The sequence below is a fragment of the Podarcis raffonei genome, chromosome 13 (genome assembly GCF_027172205.1).
Source record: "Podarcis raffonei isolate rPodRaf1 chromosome 13, rPodRaf1.pri, whole genome shotgun sequence".
In the NCBI taxonomy this organism is placed as follows: Eukaryota; Metazoa; Chordata; class Lepidosauria; order Squamata; family Lacertidae; genus Podarcis; species Podarcis raffonei.
Genome location: NC_070614.1, coordinates 53,953,850 through 53,978,444, shown reverse-complemented (window position 1 = coordinate 53,978,444; position 24,595 = coordinate 53,953,850). Strand labels below are relative to the sequence as shown.

The 24,595-nt window shown below is 51.4% G+C and overlaps 1 protein-coding gene across 1 annotated transcript; it reads right to left on the bottom strand.

Annotated features, from left to right (window-relative positions):
* Positions 1–66: 66 nt before the first annotated feature.
* GNB2 (G protein subunit beta 2) lies at positions 67–17,294 on the bottom strand. The gene is made up of 9 exons (XM_053361192.1): positions 17,183–17,294; positions 16,669–16,707; positions 15,551–15,657; positions 14,441–14,504; positions 10,137–10,299; positions 5,842–5,908; positions 5,529–5,730; positions 3,502–3,718; positions 67–1,086 (listed from the first exon to the last, which is right to left on the bottom strand). The coding sequence occupies exons 1-9, from the start codon at positions 17,237–17,239 to the stop codon at positions 980–982; spliced, it is 1,023 nt and encodes a 340-aa protein (XP_053217167.1). The 5' UTR covers positions 17,240–17,294; the 3' UTR covers positions 67–979.
* Positions 17,295–24,595: the final 7,301 nt, after the last annotated feature.

Below are 24,595 nucleotides of genomic sequence, written 5' to 3'. Positions count from 1 at the left end.
CCTCCAAATACCCCCCCCCCAAATTAATAAACAATGACAAATGACAAAACGCCAGACACGTCGTGGTTGGTTTTCTGTTGTTTACAGGTTTACACACGGACCCCTCACCACCACGGCCGGGGCAGGGCGGGGGTCCCCCAGCGCCGCCACGCTCCTCTTTTTTTATTTTTTTACAAAAACCAGCCACGGATTAGGAGGAAACAAGGCCACGGCTGCGGCTGCCACGAATTCCTTGAAAGCACCACTGGGAAGGAGGATGTTGAAAGACGGGGGGGGGGGGAGTGGGAAGTGAGGGAAATATAGGACACGAAAGGTTGCCACACTGCAGATTTGGGCCTGCCTCGGATCGGGGCCTCCCCTGCTTGCGAATAAAGGGGAGTAAGCATCTCTTGGGCATAGAGAGAGAGGAAGAATTAGGAGTCTCTCTGCCTCCCCTGCAAATTTCCTTCCCCTGCAAAAAGGTAAACTCAGCTCCTGGTCCCTGGATAAAGGATGCTGCTGCCATGTCTAGAAACCGTTATGGGATGGCCTTGGCTCTCTTTCTCCCTCGCCCCCCCCCCAAATTTTGCTTCTTGAGAGGAGGAGAGACAGCTGCACACCTTGGACCCCTTCAACCCTAACAATAAGCCCCCAACCCTTTCTTTAAACCGAGGCCAAGACAGGGCCCCCCCTGCAAAAAATAAGTGTGTTACCGCTAGAGAAATCAGCCTCTTCCTCCTCCTCCGTGCCGGAAATCTGGCTCGGCCGGGGCATCATTTTAAAAACGAGAGCAGGGGAAAATAAAAAGGACGACAAAAAGTTGGGGGGGGGAGAGAGTGTTTGTGGGGTTCAAGGCCACAGGGCCCCCTTCAAGGCGGCGGGGGAGAAGGGGGAAGAGGCTGGATTATTGGGGGGGGAAAGGGGGGACGTCAAGGGCTTTCCCTCCTGCTTTTCTCCCTCCCCACACCGTACCCCCCCCCCCAAGCCAGAGCAAGTGGGCTCAGTTCCACACTTTCAAGAAGCTGTCCCAGGAGCCGGTGGCGATGGCCATCCCGTCGTCCGTCACACCCAGGCAGCTGACGCGGTTGTCGTGGCCGGCAAGGACCCCTGAGGAAGGAAAAAAGGGTTTGTTAAGAAACCAGAAGCGTTTTTACTTGGTATTACAGGGAATGAGATTAACAGGAAAGAAAGGAAGTTATTTTTATATGCAGTGGCTGCAGCAAGAATTTTGATGGCTCAGAAATGGAAGCAACAGGAGCTGCCTACACGAATGGAGAATGAAGACGGACCATGCAGAACTTGATAGACTGACTGGAAGGATACGAGATCAGAGATTTATAGAAGATTGGGAAAAGTTTACAGAATATATGCATAAATTAAGTGACAATCAAATAACGCTTGTAAGCTTTAATGAAGCTCTGCAAGAAGAAATGTTAGATTTGGAGTAAAATAAGACTTTAGTTACAAAAACAATTGAAGTAAGACTTTAGAAATGTGTATGAAATTAAGAGGGGAAGGAGTATCAGGCAGGATGAGGGAAGTCAAAAAGAGAGTGGATATAAAAAAAGATGTATGATTTTTATAAATTCTGTATTGGAAAAATTGAATAAAAATGATTTATAAAAAAAGAAAAAAGGGAGGGAGGAGGAATTGGTCGGGGAACCCAAAGGTCATCCAGCCCAGCCCCTCTGCTGGAACCGGCAGCTGAAGAACTGGGGGGGGGCACCTATGTTTAAAAATGCTCCAATGGAGGAGAGGGTCTGCTCCGTGCAAGGGGGCGGAATCGCAGAGTTGGAAGGGACCTCTGAGGGTCATCTATCCCAACCCCCGGCGCAATGCTAGGGTCGTGGCTGAAGCCTCGAGAGAAGAGGGAGGTGCGCACGCATGCTCCCTAGCACATGCGCCTTGGGGTGAGAAGCTTGTGGGAACGGCCATTACGGCTCAAATTCCGCACATGGGGAAACTCCAAAAATGCTTTTCGTTGGTGCTGCGATGGAAGGTTGCTTGGCAGAATAATAATAATAATTTATTATTTATACCCCAGCCACTCTGGGCGGCTTCCAACAAAATATTATAATACAGTAATGCATCAAACATTAAAAGCTCCCCTAAACAGGACTGCCTTCAGATGTCTTTTAAAAGTCTGGTAGTTCTTGTTCTCTTTGAAATCTGATGGGAGGGCGTTCCACAGGGCGGGTGCCACCACCGAGAAGGCCCTCTGCCTGCTTCCCTGTAACTTGGCTTCTCGCAGCGAGGGAACCGCCAGGAGGCCCTCGGAGCTGGACCTCAGTGTCCTGGCTGGACGATGGGGGTGGAGATGCTCCTTCAGGTCTACTGGGCCTTTGAGGCCGTTTAGGGCTTTCAAGGTCAGCACCAACACTTTGAATTGTGCTCGGAAACGTCCTGGGAGCCAATGTAGGTCTTTCAAGACCGGTGTTATGTGGTCTTGGCAGCCGCTCCCAGTCCCCAGTCTAGCTGCTGCATTCTGGATTAGTTGAAGTTTCCGGGTCACCTTCAAAGGTAGCCCCACATTGCAGTAGTCCAAGCGGGAGATAACTAGAGCATGCACCACTCTGGCGAGACAGTCTGCGGGCAGGGAAGGTCTCATCCTGCGTACCAGATGGAGCTGGGAGACAGCTGCCCCGGATGCAGAACTGACCTGTGCCTCCATGGACAGCGGTGAGTCCAGAATGACTCCCAGGCTGCGCACCTGGTCCTTCGGGGGCACAGTTGCCCCATTCAGGACCAGGGAGTCCTCCACACCCGCCCGCCCCCTGTCCCCCAAAAACAGCATTTCTGTCTTGTCAGGATTCAACCTTAATCGCCTCCCCTGCTTTCCACGGATGAAGAGTCAGGGTACAGAAGCCGTTCTGGCCAGTTACCCATCGATCGCCCTCGCCTCCTCCGCGAATTTGCCCAATCTTCTTTTAAAGCGATCTGAGTTGGTGGCCGTCGCTGTGGCAGGGAGTTCCACAGCTCAACTGCGCAACGCATGAAGAAGTCCCTTCCGTTGCATGTCCCGAATTTTTACAACGCAGGTACTTCAAAGCAGCCAGTAGGGGGCAGTAGTAATAATAATAAGAATGATTTTATTATTTATACCCTAGGTTGCCCCAGCCACTCTGGGTAAAGCTGGAACGAGATTCTCTTTTAAAAAACTGCCAGGATCAGGCCAGCAGCACGCCTGGTCCAGCATCCTGTTCTCAGATGCCCGTTACGGGAAATCCGTGAGCAGGATCCGAGTGCGAGATCAGCTCTCCTCTCCTCTGGTTTCCAGCAACCAGGATTCGGGAGCAATGACCACCTCTGAACGTTCCAGCTTGTCGATATCCGTCTTAAATTGGGGCGCCCAGAACCGGACGCAGTATTCCAATTTTGGACGCTATTGTTGACTTGCCTAGAATAGCATTAGCCTTTTTTGCTGCTGCACCGCACTTGTGATTTTTGGGGAGGGAAAGGAGTTTTCCCCACCTGGGATGGCAACCAGCTTCTTCCGGAAAGGGACTTCGTGGCGCTACTCACCCGCCCGGTCGCCCTTCATGGAGTCCCAGATGTTGCAGTTGAAGTCGTCGTAGCCGGCCAGGAGGAGGCGCCCGCTCCGCGAAAAGGCCACGGAGGTGATGCCGCAGATGATGTTGTCGTGAGAGTACATCATGAGCTCCTGGTCGGCCCGCAGGTCAAAGAGGCGGCAGGTGGCGTCGTCCGAGCCGGTGGTGAAGGCGTTCCCGTTGGGGAAGAACTGCGGGGGGGGGGGAGAAAGGAAGGGGGCATCAGGAGGGGGGTAAGGATGGGAGAGGCCCCCGGATCCTCGCTTCCCATAGCCCCCATAGCTCACTTCCCATGCCCCCCAGAGCCCACTTCCCATGGCCACCAGAGCCTCGCTTCCCATGGCCCCCAGAGCCCACTTCCCATGGCCACCAGAGCCCGCTTCCCATGGGACCCATAACTCGTTTCCCATGGCCCCCATAGCTCGCTTCCCACGGCCCTCAGAGCCTGCTTCCTGCAGCCCCCACAGCCTGCTTCCCATGGCACCCCAAACCTCACTTCCCATGGCCCCCAGAGCCCGCTTCCCATGGCCCCCAAACCTCACTTCCCATGGCCCCCATAGCCCGCTTCCCCCCAGAGCCCGCTTCCCACGGCCCCCATAGCCCGCTTCCCGTGGCCCCCAGAGCCCACTTCCCACGGCCCCCAGAGCCTGCTTCCTGCAGCCCCCACAGCCTGCTTCCCATGGCACCCCAAACCTCACTTCCCATGGCCCCCAGAGCCCGCTTCCCATGGCCCCCAAACCTCACTTCCCATGGCCCCCATAGCCCGCTTCCCCCCAGAGCCCGCTTCCCACGGCCCCAATAGCCCGCTTCCCGTGGCCCCCAGAGCCCACTTCCCATGGCCCCCAGAGCCTGCTTCCTGCAGCCCCCACAGCCTGCTTCCCATGGCACCCCAAACCTCACTTCCCATGGCCCCCAGAGCCCGCTTCCCATGGCCCCCATAGCTCGCTTCCCACGGCCCCCATAGCCCACTTCCCACGGCCCCCATAGCCTGCTTCCCACGGCCCCCATAGCTTGCTTCCCATGGCCCCCAGAGCTTCGCCTCCCGTGGCCCCCAGAGCCCGCTTCCCACGGCCCCCAGAGCTTGCTTCCCACGGCCCCCATAGCCCACATCCCATGGCCCCCATAGCCTGCTTCCCATGGCCCCCAGAGCCTGCTTCCTGTAGCCCCCACAGCCTGCTTCCCATGGCACCCCAAACCTCACTTCCCATGGCCCCCATAGCCCGCTTCCCATGGCCCCCAGAGCCCGCTTCCCATGGCCCCCATAGCTTGCTTCCCATGGCCCCCAGAGCTTCGCCTCCCGTGGCCCCCAGAGCCCGCTTCCCACGGCCCCCACAGCCTGCTTCCCATGGCACCCCAAACCTCACTTCCCATGGCCCCCATAGCCCGCTTCCCATGGCCCCCATAGCCCGCTTCCCATGGCCCCCAGAGCCCCCCTTCCCGTGGCCTCAGATTCCTTGGGTACCTCCTGCCACTGGACTGCACCAGCATTTGGTCATTAGAGGAACATTTTTAGAAACTAGTGCCCGGTATTTATTTCCTCATCCCTCCCTGTTCCCTTTTCCTTCTGTGTCCTGTCATTATTATTATTATTATTATTAGCCTGCAGGGGGCAGGAACCACCTTCTTTTCTGAGAGCCTTCTTGGCTGGAGGGTGGGGCACAAACAACCACATTAACAGCCTTTCCCCACGTTTCTAAAGAACCTGACCGTTTCGCGTAGCGGCACCTACACCTGTGGAACTCCCTGCCTATTGAGATCAGGCAGGCGCCTTCATTATGCGTGCGAAACATAATGATTAAAAATAAAATTAAATGCCCCTTGTCTGCAGACACTCATTTAAAAGGCCACAGGTTGTTTAAACAGGCTGGTTTAAGGGGAATGTTTTCGCCTGGCAAGTATAGATATGTAAGGAAGTTGCCAGAGCAACCCATGAACGGGGAGCCACCACCGGAAAGGCCCCGTTCTCCTTCTGCCACCCTCCGCGCCCGCCCTGGCACTCACGCAGACGGCGTTGATGTCGGATTCATGCCCCGTGAAGGTCTGCCGGCACATGCTGTCCCGGATGTCCCACAGCTTGATGGAGGCATCGCAGGCGCCCGAGACAAAGGTCCGCATGTCGGGGGCCAGAGAGAGCGACATGACGTCCCCGCTGTGGCCCGTGAAGGCGGTGGTCTGTTGGCCCGTCTCAATGTCCCACAGGGCGCTTTTGGGGGGGAAGAGGAGACGCAGAAATGAGAGCGCTGCGGGGATTCGCAAGGGCCCCACAAAGGTCATCCATCCCAACCCCCCTGGGGTGCCCTGGCACTCTACTCACCACGTTGTGTCTCCGGAGCTGGTGATGATCTGGTTGTCGTTGAGAAATCGGCAGCAGGAGAGGTAGCCTTGGGAAAGAAAGAACACAGCAGCTGCGGAGAGTGAAGTCTCGAGGGCCGCACCCCTCTCTGGGCAACATTTGGAGGGCTGCACCCCAGGGCTGGGCAGAACCAGAGCCGAATACGGGCCGAGGAACACCTGTTGTTTCCCCTTCTCTAACCCCCTCTGCCCAACGCAAGTTTATTATTATTACTGTTTTTTCCAGAGTATAAGACGACTGGGCTAATAATAATAATAATAGTAATTTATTATTTATACCCCGCCCATCTGGCTGAGTTTCCCCAGCCACTCTGGGCGGCTCCCAATCAAGTGTTAAATACAACGTTAAATATTAAAATATTAAAAACTTCCCCAAACAGGGCTGCCTTCAGATGTCTTCTAAAATCTGGTAGTTGTTGTTCTCTTTGACATCTGGTGGGAGGGCGTTCCACAGGGCAGGTGCCACTACCGAGAAGGCCCTCTGCCTGGTTCCCTGTAACCTCACTTCTCGCAATGAGGGAACCGCCAGAAGGCCCTCGGCGCTGGACCTCAGTGTCTGGACTGAACGATGTGGGTGGAGACGCTCCTTCAGGTCTACTGGGCCTTTGAGGCTGTTTAGGGCTTTAAAGGTCAGCACCAACACTTTGAATTGTGCTCAGAAACGTACTGGGAGTCAATAAAGGTCTTACAGGACCGGTGTTATGTGGTCTCCCAGTCCCCAGTCTAGCTGCCGCATTCTGGATTAGTTGTAGTTTCCGGGTCACCTTCAAAGGTAGCCCCACGTGGAGCACGTTGCAGTAGTCCAAGCGGGAGATAACCAGAGCATGCGCCACTCTGGTGAGACAGTCTGTGGACAGGGAGGGTCTCATCCTGCGTCCCAGATGGAGCTGCCCTGGACACAGAATTAACCTGCGCCTCCATGGACAGCTGTGAGTCCAAAATGACTCCCAGGCTGCGCACCTGGTCCTTCAGGGGCACAGTTGCCCCATTCAGGACCAGGGAGTCCCCCACACCTGCCCGCCCCCTGTCCCCCCAAAACAATACTTCTGTCTTGTCAGGATTCAACCTCAATCTGTTAGCCGCCATCCATCCTCCAACCGCCTCCAGACACTCACACAGGACCTTCACTGGTTCTGATTTAAAAGAGAGGTAGACGCCCCCAACTTTCCCAGTTCAAATATATATGCTCGCCGTATAAGACTACCCCTCTTCCAACACAAAACCAAATTTAAAAAACAAGTCTCCAGTCCGGCTCAGAAATCCACTCCACTTCCCAGCGGCCGGGGGCTTCTGGGGCCAATTATCAAGTGTATTTCTGCTTCATCTAGAGAGCTTGGTGTCCTCCGATTTAATTTGCTGTCGTTTTATCCTTTGGTGGGGAGTTGCCGCAGGAGCTGCTGCTGGTATATAAGACAACCCCCAACTTTTGAGAAGATTTTCCTGGGTCAAAAAGTAGTCTTATATGCCAGAAAATACAGTATTTATTTACTTGACTACGATTTATTTTTATTATTATTATTTACTTGTTGCAACTTTATATATCCTGCAGGGTTTTTTTCTCCCAATGCAGACACGGTTCTCTCCCACTTGCAAGAGATATAGAAATCTAATCAGCCTAAAAAACAGTTTCTATCCAGGGGCTGTTAGGCTGCTGAACGGAAAAGAATATAGCGCGGCTGACTATTTTGGGGTTGGTGTGTTGTGCGACAAGCACACAAGAGTGCAATGAGATTGAGTGTTTGTGTGGCGAGGCGGAGAGGCCCGGTTAATTTCATTGCACACAGGTTGTCCATGTAGAAAGACCGGGCCGTTATAAAGAGAGTTAGCGGTTCTTAATTGACCGGCGATGTGGTAGCGTTGTGTTGTTTTATTTATGCAAACTGATTTCCTCTGGAGTGAAAGATCAGACTGGGACAAACCTTGTTATGTTGAGCTCGTATTTTGCACCATTTGTATGTGGTGTCTGTTTGATATTGTGTGGTTTGCTATGCCTAATAAAGGATTGATTGATTGGCAACAAAGGTACTATTATTATTTGCCTTTTTTGCTGATGCATCACACTGCGGACTCACGTTCAGCTTCTGGTCTACTAAGACTTCTAGATCCTATTCACTTGGAGCATAGGATGTAGTGATGTATGGAAGTGAGAGCTGGACCATAAAGAAGGCTGATCGCCGAAGAATTGATGCTTTTGAATTCTGGTGCTGGAGGAGACTCTTGAGAGTCCCATGGACTGCAAGAAGATCAGACCTCTCCATTCTGAAGGAAATCAGCCCTGAGTGCTCACTGGAAGGACAGATCCTGAAGCTGAGGCTCCAAGACTTTGGCCACCTCAGGAGAAGAGAAGACTCCCTGGAAAAGACCCTGATGTTGGGAAAGATGGAGGGCACAGGGAGAAGGGGACGACGGAGGACGAGATGGTGGGACAGTGTTCTCGAAGCTACCAGCATGAGTTTGACCAAACTGCGGGAGGCAGTGGAAGACAGGAGGGCCTGGCGTGCTCTGGTCCAGGGGGTCACGAAGAGTCGGACACGACTAAACAACAAAATTATTATTAATCCAAATAACATCCTTGCGAGATGGCTAGGCTGGTGCAGCGACCAGGCCCCTCAAGGTTGCACACCCAGCGAGCTTTGCTCATGGCCAAGCGTGGGGCATTTGAACCCTCGGAGGCCAGAGGCCGAGGGAACCCTCCGCAACAAGGGAGTGAGTTCGAAAGACGGCGAGGGGAGACTTAGCTGGGCTCCTGAGCCCCACAGGGAAAGAATGCAGCTGGTCAAGGGAGCCATGGACTCAAAATAATAAATTTTTTTTATTTATACCCCGCCCTTCCCGGTTCAGAAAACCGGGCTCAGGGCAGCTAACGACAAATTTAAAACACTTAATTGATGCAACCAAAAAAAATCAGCATAAAATACAGTATAAAAATGTGAAGAACAATAAATTCAGAATTTAGGGGGGAAATCCATTCAATAAACGTTAGATGATCACCAGGGCTAGCTGGCTAAATTAGTCCTATTGGAATACCTTTGCGTTAAGGGCACTTTCAATTCCAATTCTGCCTTCTGCAGTGTTAGCTACCCCTCCCAGTTTGGGGTTGAAAGGTGGGAAGGGGGTACTGGGAAAGCAAAATAAAGTACAGTGGTATCTTGGTTCTTAAATGCTGAAAACACAGAAATAAGTGTTCCAGTTTTCAAACGTTTTTTGGAAGCCGAACGTCCAGTGTGGCTGTCGGCTATTGTTTCCGGGGCGCCTGCACCAATCAGAAGCCGCGCCTTGGTTTTCGAAAGTTTCAGAAGTCAAACGGACTTCCAGAATGGGTTAAATTTGGCGCTTTTGTTTTTGCTATTGATTATGCATTCTTGCGGCTCTTCCGGTTAATTTGTTTTTTGTGACTGTGAGGAACCCAGTTCAGCTACTGATTGATTGTGGAAATGGATAAAAGCCCCCCATCAAACAATGGCTATCATCAGCGCAGGTAAGAAAAATAACAATTTTAATTTTTAGCATCTACAACACTGCCTTATTTATTTTATAGTACAGTACCTTGATTATCACTTTCATTTTATGGCTCAACGGTCTCGTTAGATGGCAAAATTCATGATAAATTGCTGCGGTAGTGGCCCCCGCCCTGTGGAACGCCCTCCCACCAGATGTCAAAGAGTGAAAACAACTTTTAGAAGACATCTGAAGGCAGCCCTGTTTAGGGAAGCTTTTAATGTTTAATAGAATATTGTATTTTAATATTCTGTTGGAAGCCACCCAGAGTTGCTGGGGAAACCCAGCCAGATGGGCGGAGTATAAATAATAAATTATTATTATAAAAAAATGCCACCAGCTGAAATATCCGTGTATAAGACGAGCCCAGATTATGGACATTATTCTACAGTGAAAGAAACCATAATCTTATACACAGAAAAGTACGGTAATCATTATTATCAGCAATTATCATTGTGAAATAATATATTCTCTTGGCTGGGCGGGGGTCAATGTTGTTTATTTACTTCACAAAATTTATGACGCTTTATATTTATTATTATTATTACTTTAGGGGTTGTTTTTAAAAGTCTGGAACGGATTAATCCATTTTGCATTACTTTCTATGGGAAAGCGCTCCCCGGTTTTGGAACGCTATGGTTTTGGAACGGACTTCGGGAACGGATTAAGTTTCAGAGCCAAGGTACCGGTGTAACCAGTTTGGTTTCGCGAAGGAGGCGAGAGGGGGGCAAGAACGCGGGGTTTGGGGGACTCCCTCACCTGTGTGCCCAGGGAGTTCGCGGCTGACCCGGACGTTCCCTTCCCGGGTCTTGAGGCTGTAGATGGAGCAGATGTTGTCCAGGCCGCCACAGGCCACGTAGTTCCCGGATGGGGCGTAGGCACAAGTCATCACCCACGACGACCGCAGAGGGATGGCGTGGACCTGCAGGAAGAAGGAAAACGGGGTGCGTGAGATACAAAAAAAAGGGACCCCAACAGATCAGCATCGCCTCTTCCTCCTACAGTGGTACCTCGGGTTAAGGGACACGGGTGGCGCTGTGGGTTAAACCACAAACCCTGGGACTTGCCGATCAGAAGGTCGGCGGTTCGAATCCCATGAGCTCCCATTGCTCAGTCCCTGCTCCTGCCAACCTAGCAGTTCAAAAGCACCTCAAAGTGCAAGTAGATAAATAGGTCCCGCTCCGGCGGGAAGGTAAACGGCGTTTCCATGCGCTGCTCTGGTTGGCCAGAAGCGGCTTAGTCCTGCTGGCCACATGACCCGGAAGCTGCACACCGACTCCCTCGGCCAATAAAGCGAGACGAGCGCCGCAACCCCAGAGTTGGCCACGACTGGACCTAATGGTCAGGTAAATGGTCAACCCTTTACCTTTACCTCGGGTTAAGAATTTAATTCGTTCTGGAGGTCCGTTCTTAACCTGAAACTGTTCTTAACCTGAAGCACCACTTTAGCTAATGGGACCTCCTGCTGCTGCTGCGCCGCCGCCATGCAATTTCTTTTCTCATCCTGAAGCAAAGTTCTTAACCCAAGGTACTATTTCTGAGTTAGCGGAGTCTGTAACCTGAAGCGTCTGTAACCCGAGGTACCACTGTACCGTATTTTTCCATGTATAAGACGCCCCCTATTTTTGGGGACTCCAATTAAAGACCTACAGTGGCTCTCAGGACGCTTCTGATCACAATTCAGAGAATAATTGGGTGCCCTCTTCCCGCCTTGGATCAAATCTCTGCTTCCAGGTGCCATAATAAAGCTGCAGAGATAGCGCAGGATAGTGCGCACCCCGGAAATGATCTCTTTCAGCTTCTGCCTTCTGGACGAAGGTCCAGGGTTATAAAGACCAGGACTGGCCACCTGAGAAACAGCTTCTACCCAAATGCGATTTTGGTTTTTAATGCAGTGTAAGGAGTCTCTATGGGAGTATGTTGTATTTTAAAATGGGGTTTCAGAGTTTTTAGGGGTTTTTGAATGTCATGTCGATTTTTCTATTTCATTGTTCTGTATGGGGCAATGACAATGAAGATATTGTATTGTAAAGTGTTGGTGCTGGCCTTTAAAGCCCTAATTGGCCTTGCTCCAGTAGACCTGAAGGAGCGTCTCCACCCCTATCGTTCTGCCAGACACTGAGGTCCAGCTCCGAGGGCTGTCTGGCGGTTCCCTCCCTGCGAGAAGCCAAATTACAGGGAAGCAGGCAGAGGGCCTTCTCAGTGGTGGCACCTGCCCTCTCATCAGATGTCCAGGAAATAAACAACTATCTGACTTTTAGAAGACATCTTGAAGGCAGCCATGTTTAGGGAAGCTTTTAATGTTTAATAGATTATTGTATTTTTATATTCTGTTGAAATGAAAGCCACCCAGAGTGGTTGGGGAAACCCAGCCAGATGGGCGGGGTATAAATAAATTATTATTATTACTACTACTACAATAAAAAACACCCCCATCTGCACTATCCGTGTCTAAGACGAGCCCAGATTATGAACATTACAGTGAAAGAAACCATAGTCTTATACACAAAAAAGTACGGTAATCATTATTATCAGCAATTATCATTGTGAAATAATATATTGTTTTGGCTGGGGGGGGTTCAATGTTGTTTATTTATTTCACAAAATTTATGACGCTTTTTTAAAAACTGAGCTTCAAGGCAGTACGAAAAGGGATACAGCAAATAAAGCGATCGCTAAGGAAAAACAGCAGTGGCAACTTTAAAAATCTGCAAAAAAATTAAACCAGCCATAGCGGCTAAAAGTCATGTTGGTTTTTCTAAATGTCTGGGGACAGGCCTGCCTAAACTCGAAATGCTTTTTCGTGACACTGGAATTTGTGGGCTTCCAAGGAAGTCAACTGTTGGAAGATTCAAGGCAGATAAAAGAAAGTCCGCCTTAAGACTGTGAAACTGTGGAACTCCCCGCCACATGAGGGGCCACTAACCTGGATTGGACCGATTCAGAGGGCTGCAGCCATGAGGACCAGTTTCTGGGTGCCACACGATCCTGCTTGACAGTTTTCCATAATGGTTGGCCACTGGGAGAACAGGATTCTGGACTGGATTGGACCCCCCTACCCCCCCCACCTCACTTTGCCCTGATCCGGCAGATTCTTCTCATGGTCTTATTTACGAAACGTTTCGGTTGCTTTTTTAAAATTTTACAAAGGCAACTCAAAACTCCATCTGGTACGCAGGATGAGACCCTCCCTGCCTGCAGACTGTCTGGCCAGAGTGGCGCATGCTCTGGTTATCTCCCGCTTGGACTACTGCCATGCGCTCTACGTGGGGCTACCTTTGAAGGGGACCTGGAAACTGAAATTAATCCAGAATGCGGCAGCCAGACTGGGGACTGGGAGCGGCCGCCGGGACCACATAACACCGGTCCTGAGAGATCTACATTGGCTCCCAGTACGTTTCCGAGCACAATTCAAAGTGTTGGTGCTGAGCTTGAAAGCCCTAAACGGCCTCAAAGGCCCAGGAGACCTGAAGGAGCGTCTCCACCCTGGACACTTGGGTCCAGCTCCGAGGGCCTCCTGGCAGTTCCCTCCCTGCGAGAAGCCAAGTTACAGGGAACCAGGCACAGGGCCTTCTCAGTGGTGGCGCCCGCCCTGTGGAACCTCCTCCCACCAGATGTCAAAGAGAAAAACAGCTACAGTGGTACCTCGCAAGACGAATGCCTCGCAAGACGAAAAACTCGCAAGACGAAAGAGCTTTCCGTTTTTTGAGTCGTTCCGCAAGACGAATTTCCCCATGGGCTTGCTTTGCAAGACGAGTTTGTTTCCTTTTTCTTAAAGCCGCTAAGCCGTTAATACAGTAGCTGCGCAAGCTCTCCAAGTTACAGTATTGCCCACATCAAAGCGCTCTCTCTCTCTCCCTCTCTCCATGTGTGTGTGACTCTGCTCCCCCCTTGATCTCGTTTCTCATCTCCAGCAGGATCACATTTTCACTTTACAGTACTGTATTTTAGAAGCGCGCCTTCCCGCTGTCCCCGGACCTGGTCTGAAGGCGGGCGGCGGGGAGAAGAGCGCTTCTCCCCGCTGCCGGCCCCACAAGCGCCTGGGGGGGGGGAAATAAATTTTTTTTTCTTTATTTCCCCCCAAAAAAACTTGGTGTGTCCTATGGGCCGGTGCATCCTATGGGGCGAAAAATACGGTAAGCACTGTTTCCTGCTGAAGAGGAACCCGCTCTCTCCATGACTCATAAATACAGTAGCCACTTAGCCGCTAAGTACCGTTAATAGCCGTGCTTCGCAAGACAAAAAAATCCGCAAGACGAAGAAACTCGCAGAACGAATTAATTTCGTCTTGCGAGGCACCACTGTACCAGACTTTTAGAAGACATCCGAAGGCAGCCCTGTATAGGGAAGCATTTAATGTTTGATGTATTACAGTATTTTAATATTTTTTTTGGAAGCCACCCAGAGTGGCTGGGGAAGCCCAGCCAGATGGGCGGGGTATAAATTATAAATTATTATTATTATTATTATTACTACTACGACTTAAGCTATACAGTGGTATCTCTGGTTGCGGACGCGATCCGTTACAGGGTGCCATTCGCACTCCGAAAAGTCCGTAACCAGAGCGGCACTTCTGCGCATGTGCAAAGCGCGACAGAGCGCTTCTGCGCATGTGCAAACGGCGCAGAACGCTTCTGTGCATGCAGCAAAACCCGGAAGTAAACACTTCTGGGTTTGCCGCGTTCCTAACCCGAAAAAACGCAACATGAAGCGTTTGCAAGAAGAGGTATGGCTGTATTAACAAATAAACCGATGCATTTTAAGACCGCCGGAAGAGAAAGAGAAATTTAGGTTCCATAAAGGCAGGATTCGCACGCAAACACCCCGCTCACACACAAAAAGGGGCCCTGGATAAGTAGGGGGGAAAGCACCTAGAGATATGCAAAACGAAGGTGCCAGGAGAGCCCTCCCTGGGGAGAATTTGCTGCAAGAGGGGAGCCACCACCAAAAAGGCCCCGCTCTCGTACGGTCACCCTCCAGGAGCTGAGAAGGGCCCCGGGTGACGCTCGCAGGGTCCCCCGGGGCCAAATAACGGGGCCCACTGACCGCCGCACAGGCCTTACCTTGTTTGTGGTGTAGCTGTCCCAAATGATCAGTTTCCCGTCTTGGGAGGCACTAACCAGCAGCCTGCAGCGGTGGAGAGAGGAAAAATGGAGGAGGTCTGAGAGCCAGATAGAGGGTTTCCGAGTCGCTCAGGGACAAGAGGAGACCCAAAGCCCTTTCCTCTTCTGCACGCCCCTCCCTACCGCTCTGAACAACACAGGGAGATGGGACCAGCCCATTGGCGTCCATTGAGCTCAGTGTTGTCCACACGGGCCGGCACCCAGCCCTGCCAGTAGATGCTACAGGAATTCAAACCTGGCTCCTTTTGCATTGTAGGGGGTTGAACTCAGGGCGGATTTGATTTAAAGCAAATTGATTTAAATCCCGATAAAAATCGCTAGTCAGTAAGACTTGATTTTTCCTTCCTGGTGGTATAATCTTAATATTTACAACCAGATGGAGGTTTCATTTTTGGAATAAAAAAAATTCAGAGTAGTTTTTACAGTTATATCAAAAATTGCTGATTTGGTTATACCATTAGAAATACACAGATAATGATGAAATTATTGTGAGGTTTAACTGTTTATATTTAACTGTTTATATTTGGGCAATATTGTGAGGTTTAACTGTTTATATTTGGGCAACTTTTCTGCTGTAAGGAGAAAAAATAATCATTTTCTTAGTTACCATTTAAACGATCTGTTTAACTAAAACAACAACATTATGGCATATGTATCCATGTTCATTAACTGATGTGGTTAAACAATTAAAAAACCCCCACTTAAGACTGAGTTTTAGCACACGTGAAAAACTTAAAACAAATCCTTATTTCCTGATGAACAGCCTTTCAGCTATAATGCAAATTAAATAGAAAACTACATTTAGAAAGACTTTTCCCCCAAAGGCATTTTATTTTAAAAATCCAATTTAAATAAAAATAAATAAATCCGGTTTAAATTTTAAAAATCCGATTTAAATTTTAAAAATCCGATTTAAATTTTTTTAAAAATCCAATTTAAATTTTTAAAAAACATTGATTTTTGTCCACCCTGGTTGGATTAGATGGCCTCTGGGGGTCCCGTCCAATCCCACAATTCCAAGGGGCGGCCGCCGCCGCCCTTCACTCTCACCTGGAGTCTGTCCCCCAGTGCATGGCGTAGATCTTCGCCAGGTGACCCCGTAATGTGCGCCTCGTCCGCATCTGGATCCGGCCCACCGGATCGAGGCCAGCTGTGATCTGGGGGTGGGGAGGAAAAGAAAGGGGGGTGTCAAAAGATGAAAGCCCCCCCCCCCAGAGAGGAGGAACACCTCTGCGCAACGCACACAACCTCCAGAGACCCTCGCCTGCTTCTTCCAACATCTCAAAGTGGGGGAGGAATTAATAATAATAATAATAATAAAATATTTATTTATTTAATAAATTTATATTATTTATTTATACCCCGCCCTTCCCGGTTCAGGGCGGCTAACAACAAATTTAAAACACTTAATTGATGCAACAAAAAACAGCATAAAATACAGTATAAACCAGGAATAACAATAAATTCAGAATTCAAAAATCAATTTTGTGGGGGGGGGGACATCCATCCCATAAACTTTCGATGACCACCAGGGCTAGCTGGCTGAATTAGTCCTATTTGGGCCAGCGAGGAGACCAGGGGAGAATTAGCTGTGGGATCCCAGAGCGAGTAATCTTCATAAAAAGGGAAGGAAGAGGAATAAAAGATCAGGCGGAATTCAGATTGAAAGCCAGGCGGAATAGCTGTGTCTTACAGGCCCTGCGGAAGGAAGTTAAATCCTGCAAGGCCCTGGTCTCCTGGGACAGAGCATTCCACCAGGTCGGAGCCACCACTGAGAAGGCCCTGCCCCTGGTGGAGGATAGTCTGACTTCCTTAGGGCCCTCTAAACTGTGATTATTCATGGACCTTAAGGTCCTCCTTGGGGCAGACCAGGAGAGGCCGTCCCATAAATACGAGGCCCCTAAGCCACAAAGGGCTTTAAAGGTCAAAACCAGCACCTTAAACCTGACCCTGTACTCCACCGGGAGCCAGTGCAACTGGTATAGCACTGGGGGAACATGCTCCCATGGTATGGACCCTGTAAGGAGCCTCGCTGCAGCATTCTGCACCCGCTGGAGTTTCTGGGTCAGCTTCAAGGGCAGCCCCACATAGAGTGAATTACAGTAGTCAAGCCTGGAGGTGCCTGTTGCATGGGGCAAAATATATTCAAGGGGTTTCTTTCGCCTCACCTGGGTCAGCGTGGAATCTCCACATGCTTTCCTGGCGTCCTGCGGGAAGGGAAAGGGAGAAGAGAGCGGGGTGAGTGCAAATAATAATAATAATAATAATAATAATAATAATAATAATAATAATAATTTATACCCTGCCCATCTGGCTGAGTTTCCCCAGCCACTCTGGGCGGCTCCCAATCAAGTATTAAAAACAATAAAGCGTTAAATGTTAAAAACTTCCCTGAACAGGGCTGCCTTCAGATGCCTTTTAAAGACAGGATAGCTATTTATTTCCTTCACATCTGGTGGAAGGGTGTTCCACAGGGTGGGCGCCACCACCAAGAAGGCCCTCTGCCTGGTTCCCTGCAACCTTACTTCTCGCAATGAGGGAACCGCCAGAAGGCCCTCGGCGCTGGATCTCAGTGTCTCAACCCCGCAAAGTCTCCATCCCCGGAAAAAAAGAGAAATGTTGAGCCCGGCACCTCAATGAGGGCTAGAAACTTGGCTGGCGCTGCCAACCGCAGCCACTCACCCTGATCTGGTTGCGCAGCTGTTCCGCCTCCTGCCTCAACTGCTCCAGTTCGCTCATGGTGGAGTTGGACGCGGGGGGCCTGGCCAGCAGCCCCTCTCAGCCGGCCGCAATCCTGTTTAATGGGGGGCAAAGAGGTGGTTGCATTAATTTGTTTGTTGCGAAGCAAGCGCAGGGGGGTTGAGATAGATGAGCTCTGGGGTTCCCTTCCCGACTCTTACTTCTTAAGTCCTGGGTCACCTTCTCCTCCCAGGAGTCCAAAGCGAAGGGTCAAACCAGGCGTCTTGGCTCACAGGGAAAAACTAAGAACACCCCCCATCCCTGGGGGTAACTGTGACTCCCCCCCCCCAGGTGACCGTTGGGGTTGCCAAAGCCCGACAGAGAACGCTTTCTGCTTGCAAAACTGCTTTGGACGGTCTTCCCTGCGCGAGCAATAGCTGCGCCCATTTTACAGATGGAGGCAGGGGAACGTAGAGGTCCGGAATAGTCAACGCTTTGCCCGATGAGCTACACTGCCAGGGGGGCAGGTGCTTGTTTTCAAATGGGGCTGTATCAGTTTGGCAATGGGGCGTGCAACGCCCTAGACCAGGGGTCAGCCAACTTTTTCAGCAGGGGGCCAGTCCACTGTCCCCCAGACCTTGTGGGGGGCCAGACTATTTTTTTAAAAAAATAATTTTTATTAGTTTTAACATATAAATTATAAAATGTACCACAAAACTTATCACTTATACAATCTTTTTAGACTTCCATCAGCACCTCTGATGATCCACCGTTTTAACCACTTCTTATGCATTTCTTAACTTTATATTGCCTTTACATCTCTTAACAAATCATCCTCCCCCTTCTCCATTTTTGCAATATTTCTAATATTATTCCTCACAAAACTTCTTGCAAACCTACAAACGTCATCTGATCTTCACAAATACTTCTCAAATAGTCCGTAAATTTACTCCAGTCTTCCGTGAATTTCTGGTCCCACCGGTTTCGTATCCTTCCTGTTAGTTTATCTAGTTCTGCATAGTCCATTAACTTCATCCTCAAACTATATTTTTTTGAGGGGGGGGAATATGAACAAATTCCTATGCCCCACAAATAACCCAGAGATGCATTTTAAGCAAAAGCACACATTCTACTCATGTAAAAACACGCTGATTCCCGGACCGTCCGCGGACCGGACTGAGAAGGCGATTGGGACGGATCCGGCCCCCGGGTCTTAAGTTGCCTACCCATGCCCTATACAGCTTCAGAGGGTCTTCAAAAATATCGCCGGGATGCACCCAAGCGATCCTGCGCTTAGCGAGAGAGGGCCTTGCTGCAGGTAAGCCTGTCATGAGCAGGTCCGTTCTGTACAATTTTTAGGAGCCCAGAAGGACCTAGCCTTTGGAACTGCCTGCCACTGCAGGGCTACTAGCCAAGAGGGCTGGGGCTCTGCCTCTGCGGCTGGAGACAGGAAAATGTTCCTGGGTTCCAGTTGGGGTTGTGCTAGCTGACCACGAGGACCCCAATAATAATAATAATAATAATAATAATAATAATAATAATAATTTATTATTTATACCCCGCCCATCTGGCTGGGTTTCCCCAGCCATTGCAGGACTATGCAGAATTAGACAAACTGACAGGAAGGATTCGAAACCTGCCTGACCAGAGATTCTTAAGAGGACTGGAGTAAATATCTGAATTACCTGAAAAGCAACTGTAATAAACAGATCATGCTAGCGGGACTGCAATAAGCTCTGTAAGGATGATTACGCGAAATATCGCCAGGAATACCACGAAGAGGATATCAGTTAAGAATAATTAAAAGTAATAAGAGAAATTAAGAAATGATAAAAGAATGGAAAATCTTCAGAGGTAATTGAATATTGTATAAGATGAAAATGTATGTTAAATGACTGCTGGAAATGATATGTTAAAAAAATTAATAAAAATGTATATTAAAAAAAGGAAGAAGCCATTGCAAGGGGGCCTGCTAACTGCCCCCCACTCTTGCCCTCCGCCCAATATTTGCTTTGGAGGATAGAGAGCCCCCCCAAAAAAATGTGCAAGGGGGGGCGCAAAACAGAGGTGGCTTTGCTCCTCCCAGAAAGCAGAAACACCCCCCCCCTGAAAAAAATAAACCCAAAATGGTGCGCAGGGAGGGGGTCTCTCTCCCCCCCCTCGGGAAAACCAAATAAAAGAGAGAGGGTCCCTGTCGTCGCCATGGCAACCAGACCCCCACCCGGCACAAAACACAAGAGCAGCATCTTTAAACTCCAGCTGGCGGTTGCCGTGGCGATGGGATGTGGGGGGGGGGCAAAGCCCAGAGCCGAGATGGATTTGCAGCAGCTGAGCTCCCAAATTCCCAAATAAATAAATTGGGGGGGGGGGGCTGGGAAAACGGGTGCGCTGGCTCAGAGGTGCCCCCCCGGTGGGGCGATGTGGGGTGCTGGTTTTCCACACCAGTCCAGAGATCCGAGGCTTATACGCCTTAATCTCCAATCTCATTTGCTTCGTTAGAGAAAGTGCATTAGGCAAAATAAACAAACAGCCGAGCTGAGCCAAATCTCCTGGCAAGTGTAAACGAGATTACAGAGGGATTACGGAGGAGGATGCGTTCAATGCAGCCTGGAAAACTACGTTTTCCCCTACACAGGGTGGTACGTTACTGGGCAGCGACGGCGTTTCGTGGGTTAAAAGGCAGAGGGGAAGCCGGACTCCTGGGTTCCTCGGATCAGGAGAAAGGGACTTGGGAACATCCCGGGCGCTGAGCCAAGCCACGGTGCCCTCCTGGGCGCGATCAAAAGCCCTCTCCCGGCGCTCTGCAGCACAAAGCCAGGCGCCCGGTCGGGGTCCGGCGAGGACGCCTGATTTTCGGACCCCCTATTGAGGGTGGATCAGGAGAAGGCGGGTGCGCAGAGCTCTGATCTCCCCGGCAGAAGCTTGCAAGGAGTGGTGCTCAGCAAGAACAACACATCGCTTCCAACACGTTTGATTTTTCCATTAAAAAAACCGGGCGCCGCTCCAGACATCTCGTACTACAACTCCCACCAGCCCTGACTGCATGAGGCCAACGGCCCCTCTAGCCCAACATCTCACAGCGGCTGATCAGATACTCGCAATGCGAAATCCCACCTCCCAGAAGGATCCGAGTGCGAGAGCATCCCTCTCCCCTCTCGCTGGGGAGTCGCAGGTAGACTGCCCCAGGGCGTGGAGGTTCTGCTTATTGCAACAGACTCTCCAAAGGCCCACCTAGTCTGCCAGCATCCTGTCTTCGGAGCGGCCAGGCAAACGCCCCAAAGGGAGGCCCGTAAACAGGACTCGAACACAAGACCGCGGTTTTCAGAAGCCTTACTGCCCCCGATTGCGAAGGCAGAGAACAGCCGTTCTGGCTAGCAGCTGCCAACAGCCCTCTCCTCAAATGTGAATTTGTCCAATCCTGCAGCAGGGAGCTCCACAGATTCGCCAGGTGATGACGACAACTTCTTGGCTTGCAAACCAAAGCAACGCCTTATCCATGAGTTAAAGGTAAAGGGACCCCTGACCATTAGGTCCAGTCGTGGCCGACTCTGGGGTTGTGGCGCTCATCTCGCTTTACTGGCCGAGGGAGCCGGCGTACAGCTTCCGGGTCATGTGGCCAGCACGACTAAGCCGCTTCTGGCGAACCAGAGCAGCGCACGGAAACGCCGTTTACCTTTCCGCCGGAGCGGTACCTTTTTATCTACTTGCACTTTGATGCGCTTTCAAGCTGCTAGGTTGGCAGGAGCAGGGACCGAGCAACGGGAGCTCACCCCGTCGTGGGGATTCGAACCGCCGACCTTCAGATCAGCAAGTCCTAGGCTCTGTGGTTTAACCCACAGCGCCACCCGCGTCCCTTTTATCCGTGAGTTAGGCATTCCAAATTGTGGGGCGGCGTTGCCCTTCCTTATCGCCCATTATGATTTATTTAATTCCCGCCCTCTTAAGGTCCCCAGGTCGGGTTACGGCGTTAAAGCGCAACATTGGAAACAGTTCGCCAGAAGTTGTGCAATGAGGCTCTCTGGGGAAGGAGTATCACAGCTCAGGGGCCACCACTGAGAAGGCCCTGTCCTCTCCCCCTAATTTCTGAAGGGGGAAAAGGAACTACGAAGAGGACCCCCTCCACTCATCTCAGCACCCAAAAGGGCCTGTAGGGAAGGAGGCAGCCTCCGATAGGGCTTTGCTTGAACCCCCTGGATCAGGCCCAGAAACAAACTGGCAGCCAGCGCAGCTGTTTTAGAACAGGGATCTTAAAAGGGAATCCCGGCCAGGAATCCAGCTGCCGCATTTTGGATGTTTCCTAGTCGTCTTCAAGGGTGGCCCCAGGCTGAGCGTTTTGCAGTAGTCCAGCCTGGAAGATACCAGCGCATGCAGTACACCGGCCAGCCAAAAGAGCATCGCCAAAGGGCACTGAATTCACATTCAGTGACCTCGAAAAGGTGTGTTTGCTTCACTCCGCACACACAATCAGGCCGATCTGGGATATACAGACACGGGGTTGGATTAGATGACCCTCGCGGGTCCCTTTGCAGTTCTACGGTTCTAACCTTTGCTCACAAGCACGCAACGGAAGAGGGCAAGCCGGCCAATTAAGTGGTCTCCACTAAGTGCCCTTTGTTATTTGAGATCGGCACTTAATTTGCACGAATTCTAGACGCCAGAAAAAGCAACAAGGACAGAGGAATGCCGGGAGCATCCTGCTGAAATATTTCAAGATCCGCAGAGGGGCGGAAATCTGCCCTCCAGGACCCCCTGCCGCCTTTAAAGGCTTTCCTCCGGGCCTTGAGGACTATGAACTTGCAAAGTCTTGCAGCGGAAAATAAAAGGGGGTCTCTTCTTGGTCTTCCAAGAACTGCGACTTTCAGGACCAGTTTACATGGACCCTGCAGCCCCAAGCGCATCTCTTGGGGACATCAATATCGATATTGGTTATATATAGTTCTTCCGGCGCCCTTGGGTGTCCCACTCTGATACACCCACATGAAGGGCATCTGAGGGGAAAGGTGTCTGGAAAAAGCACCCCGCTGTTTCCTCGCCCCAAAAGGCACATCAGCTGAGCAAGCTAACCTTTCCTGGGCACATCATTTAAAGGCAGGACTCCTGGGTTCCACCCTCAACTCGGAGAGCGAGGGGTATTGGGCTCAGAGACAGGACACCCAAGTTTTACGGAGGGACACTTAAAAGGCAAAGCGTAATAATATCTGGGGAAGAAGAGGTGAAGCAGTGTAGAATTGTAGGGTTGGGGACCCCCAGCGGTCATCCATCCCAACCCGCTGCTGTGATCACGGCTGAGGATTCCCTGCCAGGCCTCTGTTTCACAACCTCCAGTGAAGGACAGTCCACCACCTTCCAAAGTTCAAAATTAAGAAGGGGGGGGTGTCTTAATTTTCTGCAAAAGCCTCAAGTGGGGTTTTTTTGGGGGGGGGAGGGTTTTTTGGGGGTCCAGGCATCCCGCCGTCTCCCAACACTTATTCGCACCCCTCTCTCTCTTGCAATGCCATCCCCGCAGCATCCTGCCGCCACCAAAAGAGCAGTGCTACATCGGACTCTACTTTCCCTTCTTCAGAGCTGTAAAATGGGAACAGCGAGAAACCACACGACGGTTTTCAAAGGAAAAGCAACACCACCGTGAGGGTTTTTTTGTTTTGCTAGCGGGAGGTATTAAAATGTAAACAAAGCAAAACAGAAATACTAAGGGGGGGATAAAATGGCTGTCGGCTGTACCAGATCAGACCTCAGCAAGCCCCCAAAGGGCCCCCCACTCTTAATTTCTATTTATTGTGTTGCTATCCCACCTTTCCCTCAAGGCGGCATGTAGCCCCCTCCTCATTTAACCCGCACAACAACCCTGGAAGGTAGGCTAGGCTGAGAGAAGCAGCAACTCCAAGGTCAGACAGGGAGCTCAGAAGCCGAGTGGGAAGATTCGAACTCTGGTCTCTCCGTTCCTAGTCCAGACGCTCTAACCACTATGCCCCACTGTTTCTGTGGGGAAGAGGTGCGGCCGTCCGCCAACTCCAGGACTCCAAACAGCCCCACTGTCAAGGGAAGAGGGCGGGCCTTGCTGGGCCTATTTAGCGGTAATTAAAGGTCCCCAGGCAAGTTCATTAAGCGGGAAGCCGCCAGCTGTACCTTCCGGGAGACGAGAGGAGCTCTCAGGCGAGGGACCCAGGAGTCCGAGGGACCCAGGAGTCCTGCCTCCGCTTGGCAGCAAGCCCGCCCCATACCCAAGAGGCACCCAGTTCCTCTTCCGAAGAACCCAGGCGTCCGGGGCCCCACCAAATATCCGGCTCGGATCCTTTGAACGCACACACAAACACACCTGCTATATCCAAAGAACCCAGGTGTCCTGGCCCCCATCTCCCCACGGATTCTCTCTCTGTAGGCCCCACATCTGTCCAGAGAACCCAGGCGTCCTGTGCCCCCCCCAATTTCCCCTCTGCTTTTCTCTCTGGGTAGGCCCCACATCCTTTGTGAAGAACCCAGGAGTCCGACGGGGGACACACACATCTCTGCTAGCTACCCTATAGATTTTTAAGGGGGGGGGAAGAATAGAGAGAACAGACCCCCCCAAAAAAGTGTGGTCTACACAGCAAGGTTGTGGGGTGGATCCTGTCTCTTGCTGGGGAAATGCATTAATCCCGGACTTCCTCCATTTGGAAGACCCTGTTGCAAAATTGGGGGGGGGGGGGGAAAGAGGCCTAAAAATGGGGCGATGTGGGGGGGGGCTGTTTGACTAGGAAGGCTCCTTGGGCGATGGGGAAGTCTTTTAAAGGGCACATTTTTGGCAGGGGGGCAGAAAAGTTGGGGGGGAACCACCAAGTGGGGGGGCTACTGCTGCTGCACAGGGGGGGGGGAGGTTGCTATGGGGCGTGGGAAAAAAGGGCAGGAGGTTGCAGGATGGGATTCCGGGCGGGGGGGCGGTTGCTAAGGAAGGGGGGGAGAGAAAAAAAGGATCTTGGAGGGGGGGAGAGACATGGGGGGGCAAAGAGCTTGCAATAAACCGGGGGGGGGAGTGAAGGGCTTTGGGGCTGGGGGGGCTGCTCTTTGCAAAGGAGTGGGCGTTGCTATGGGGCAGCTGGGGAGGGGGGTTGCATGTGCAATGGGGGGGCCGTTGCTATGGGGCAAGGAGCCTTCAAAGGGGGGGGGAGAGAGAAAAAAAACCACAGGCAGGAATTGTTATGGGGGGGGAGGGAGGGAAGGAGGTTATGGGGCGGAAGAAAAAGGAACCCCCCCCCCCATTTTCACCCGCCCCTCTTTCCCCCCTGGCCCCACATACCTGCTGCTGCAGCAGCCCCGCCGCCGCCTTGCTGGGGGGGGCAAGGGGGGAGGAGGAGGGGTGGGGGTAGGGACTCGTTTCCGCTGCTGCTGCTGCTGCTGCTGCTCCTCCAGCGGCGGAAGGATCGCGCTGTGGCGGGACCT

Bases quoted from the DNA above. Each gene is read 5' to 3' on its own strand.
- GNB2 (XM_053361192.1), bottom strand. From the start codon at position 17,239: ATGAGCGAACTGGAGCAGTTGAGGCAGGAGGCGGAACAGCTGCGCAAC. The intron at 16,708-17,182 runs GTGAGTGGCTGC...CCCTTCCCGCAG, and splicing joins AGCTGCGCAACCAGATCAGG to GACGCCAGGAAAGCATGTGG. The intron at 14,505-15,550 runs GTGAGAGTGAAG...CCACCGCTGCAG, and splicing joins CACTGGGGGACAGACTCCAG to GCTGCTGGTTAGTGCCTCCC.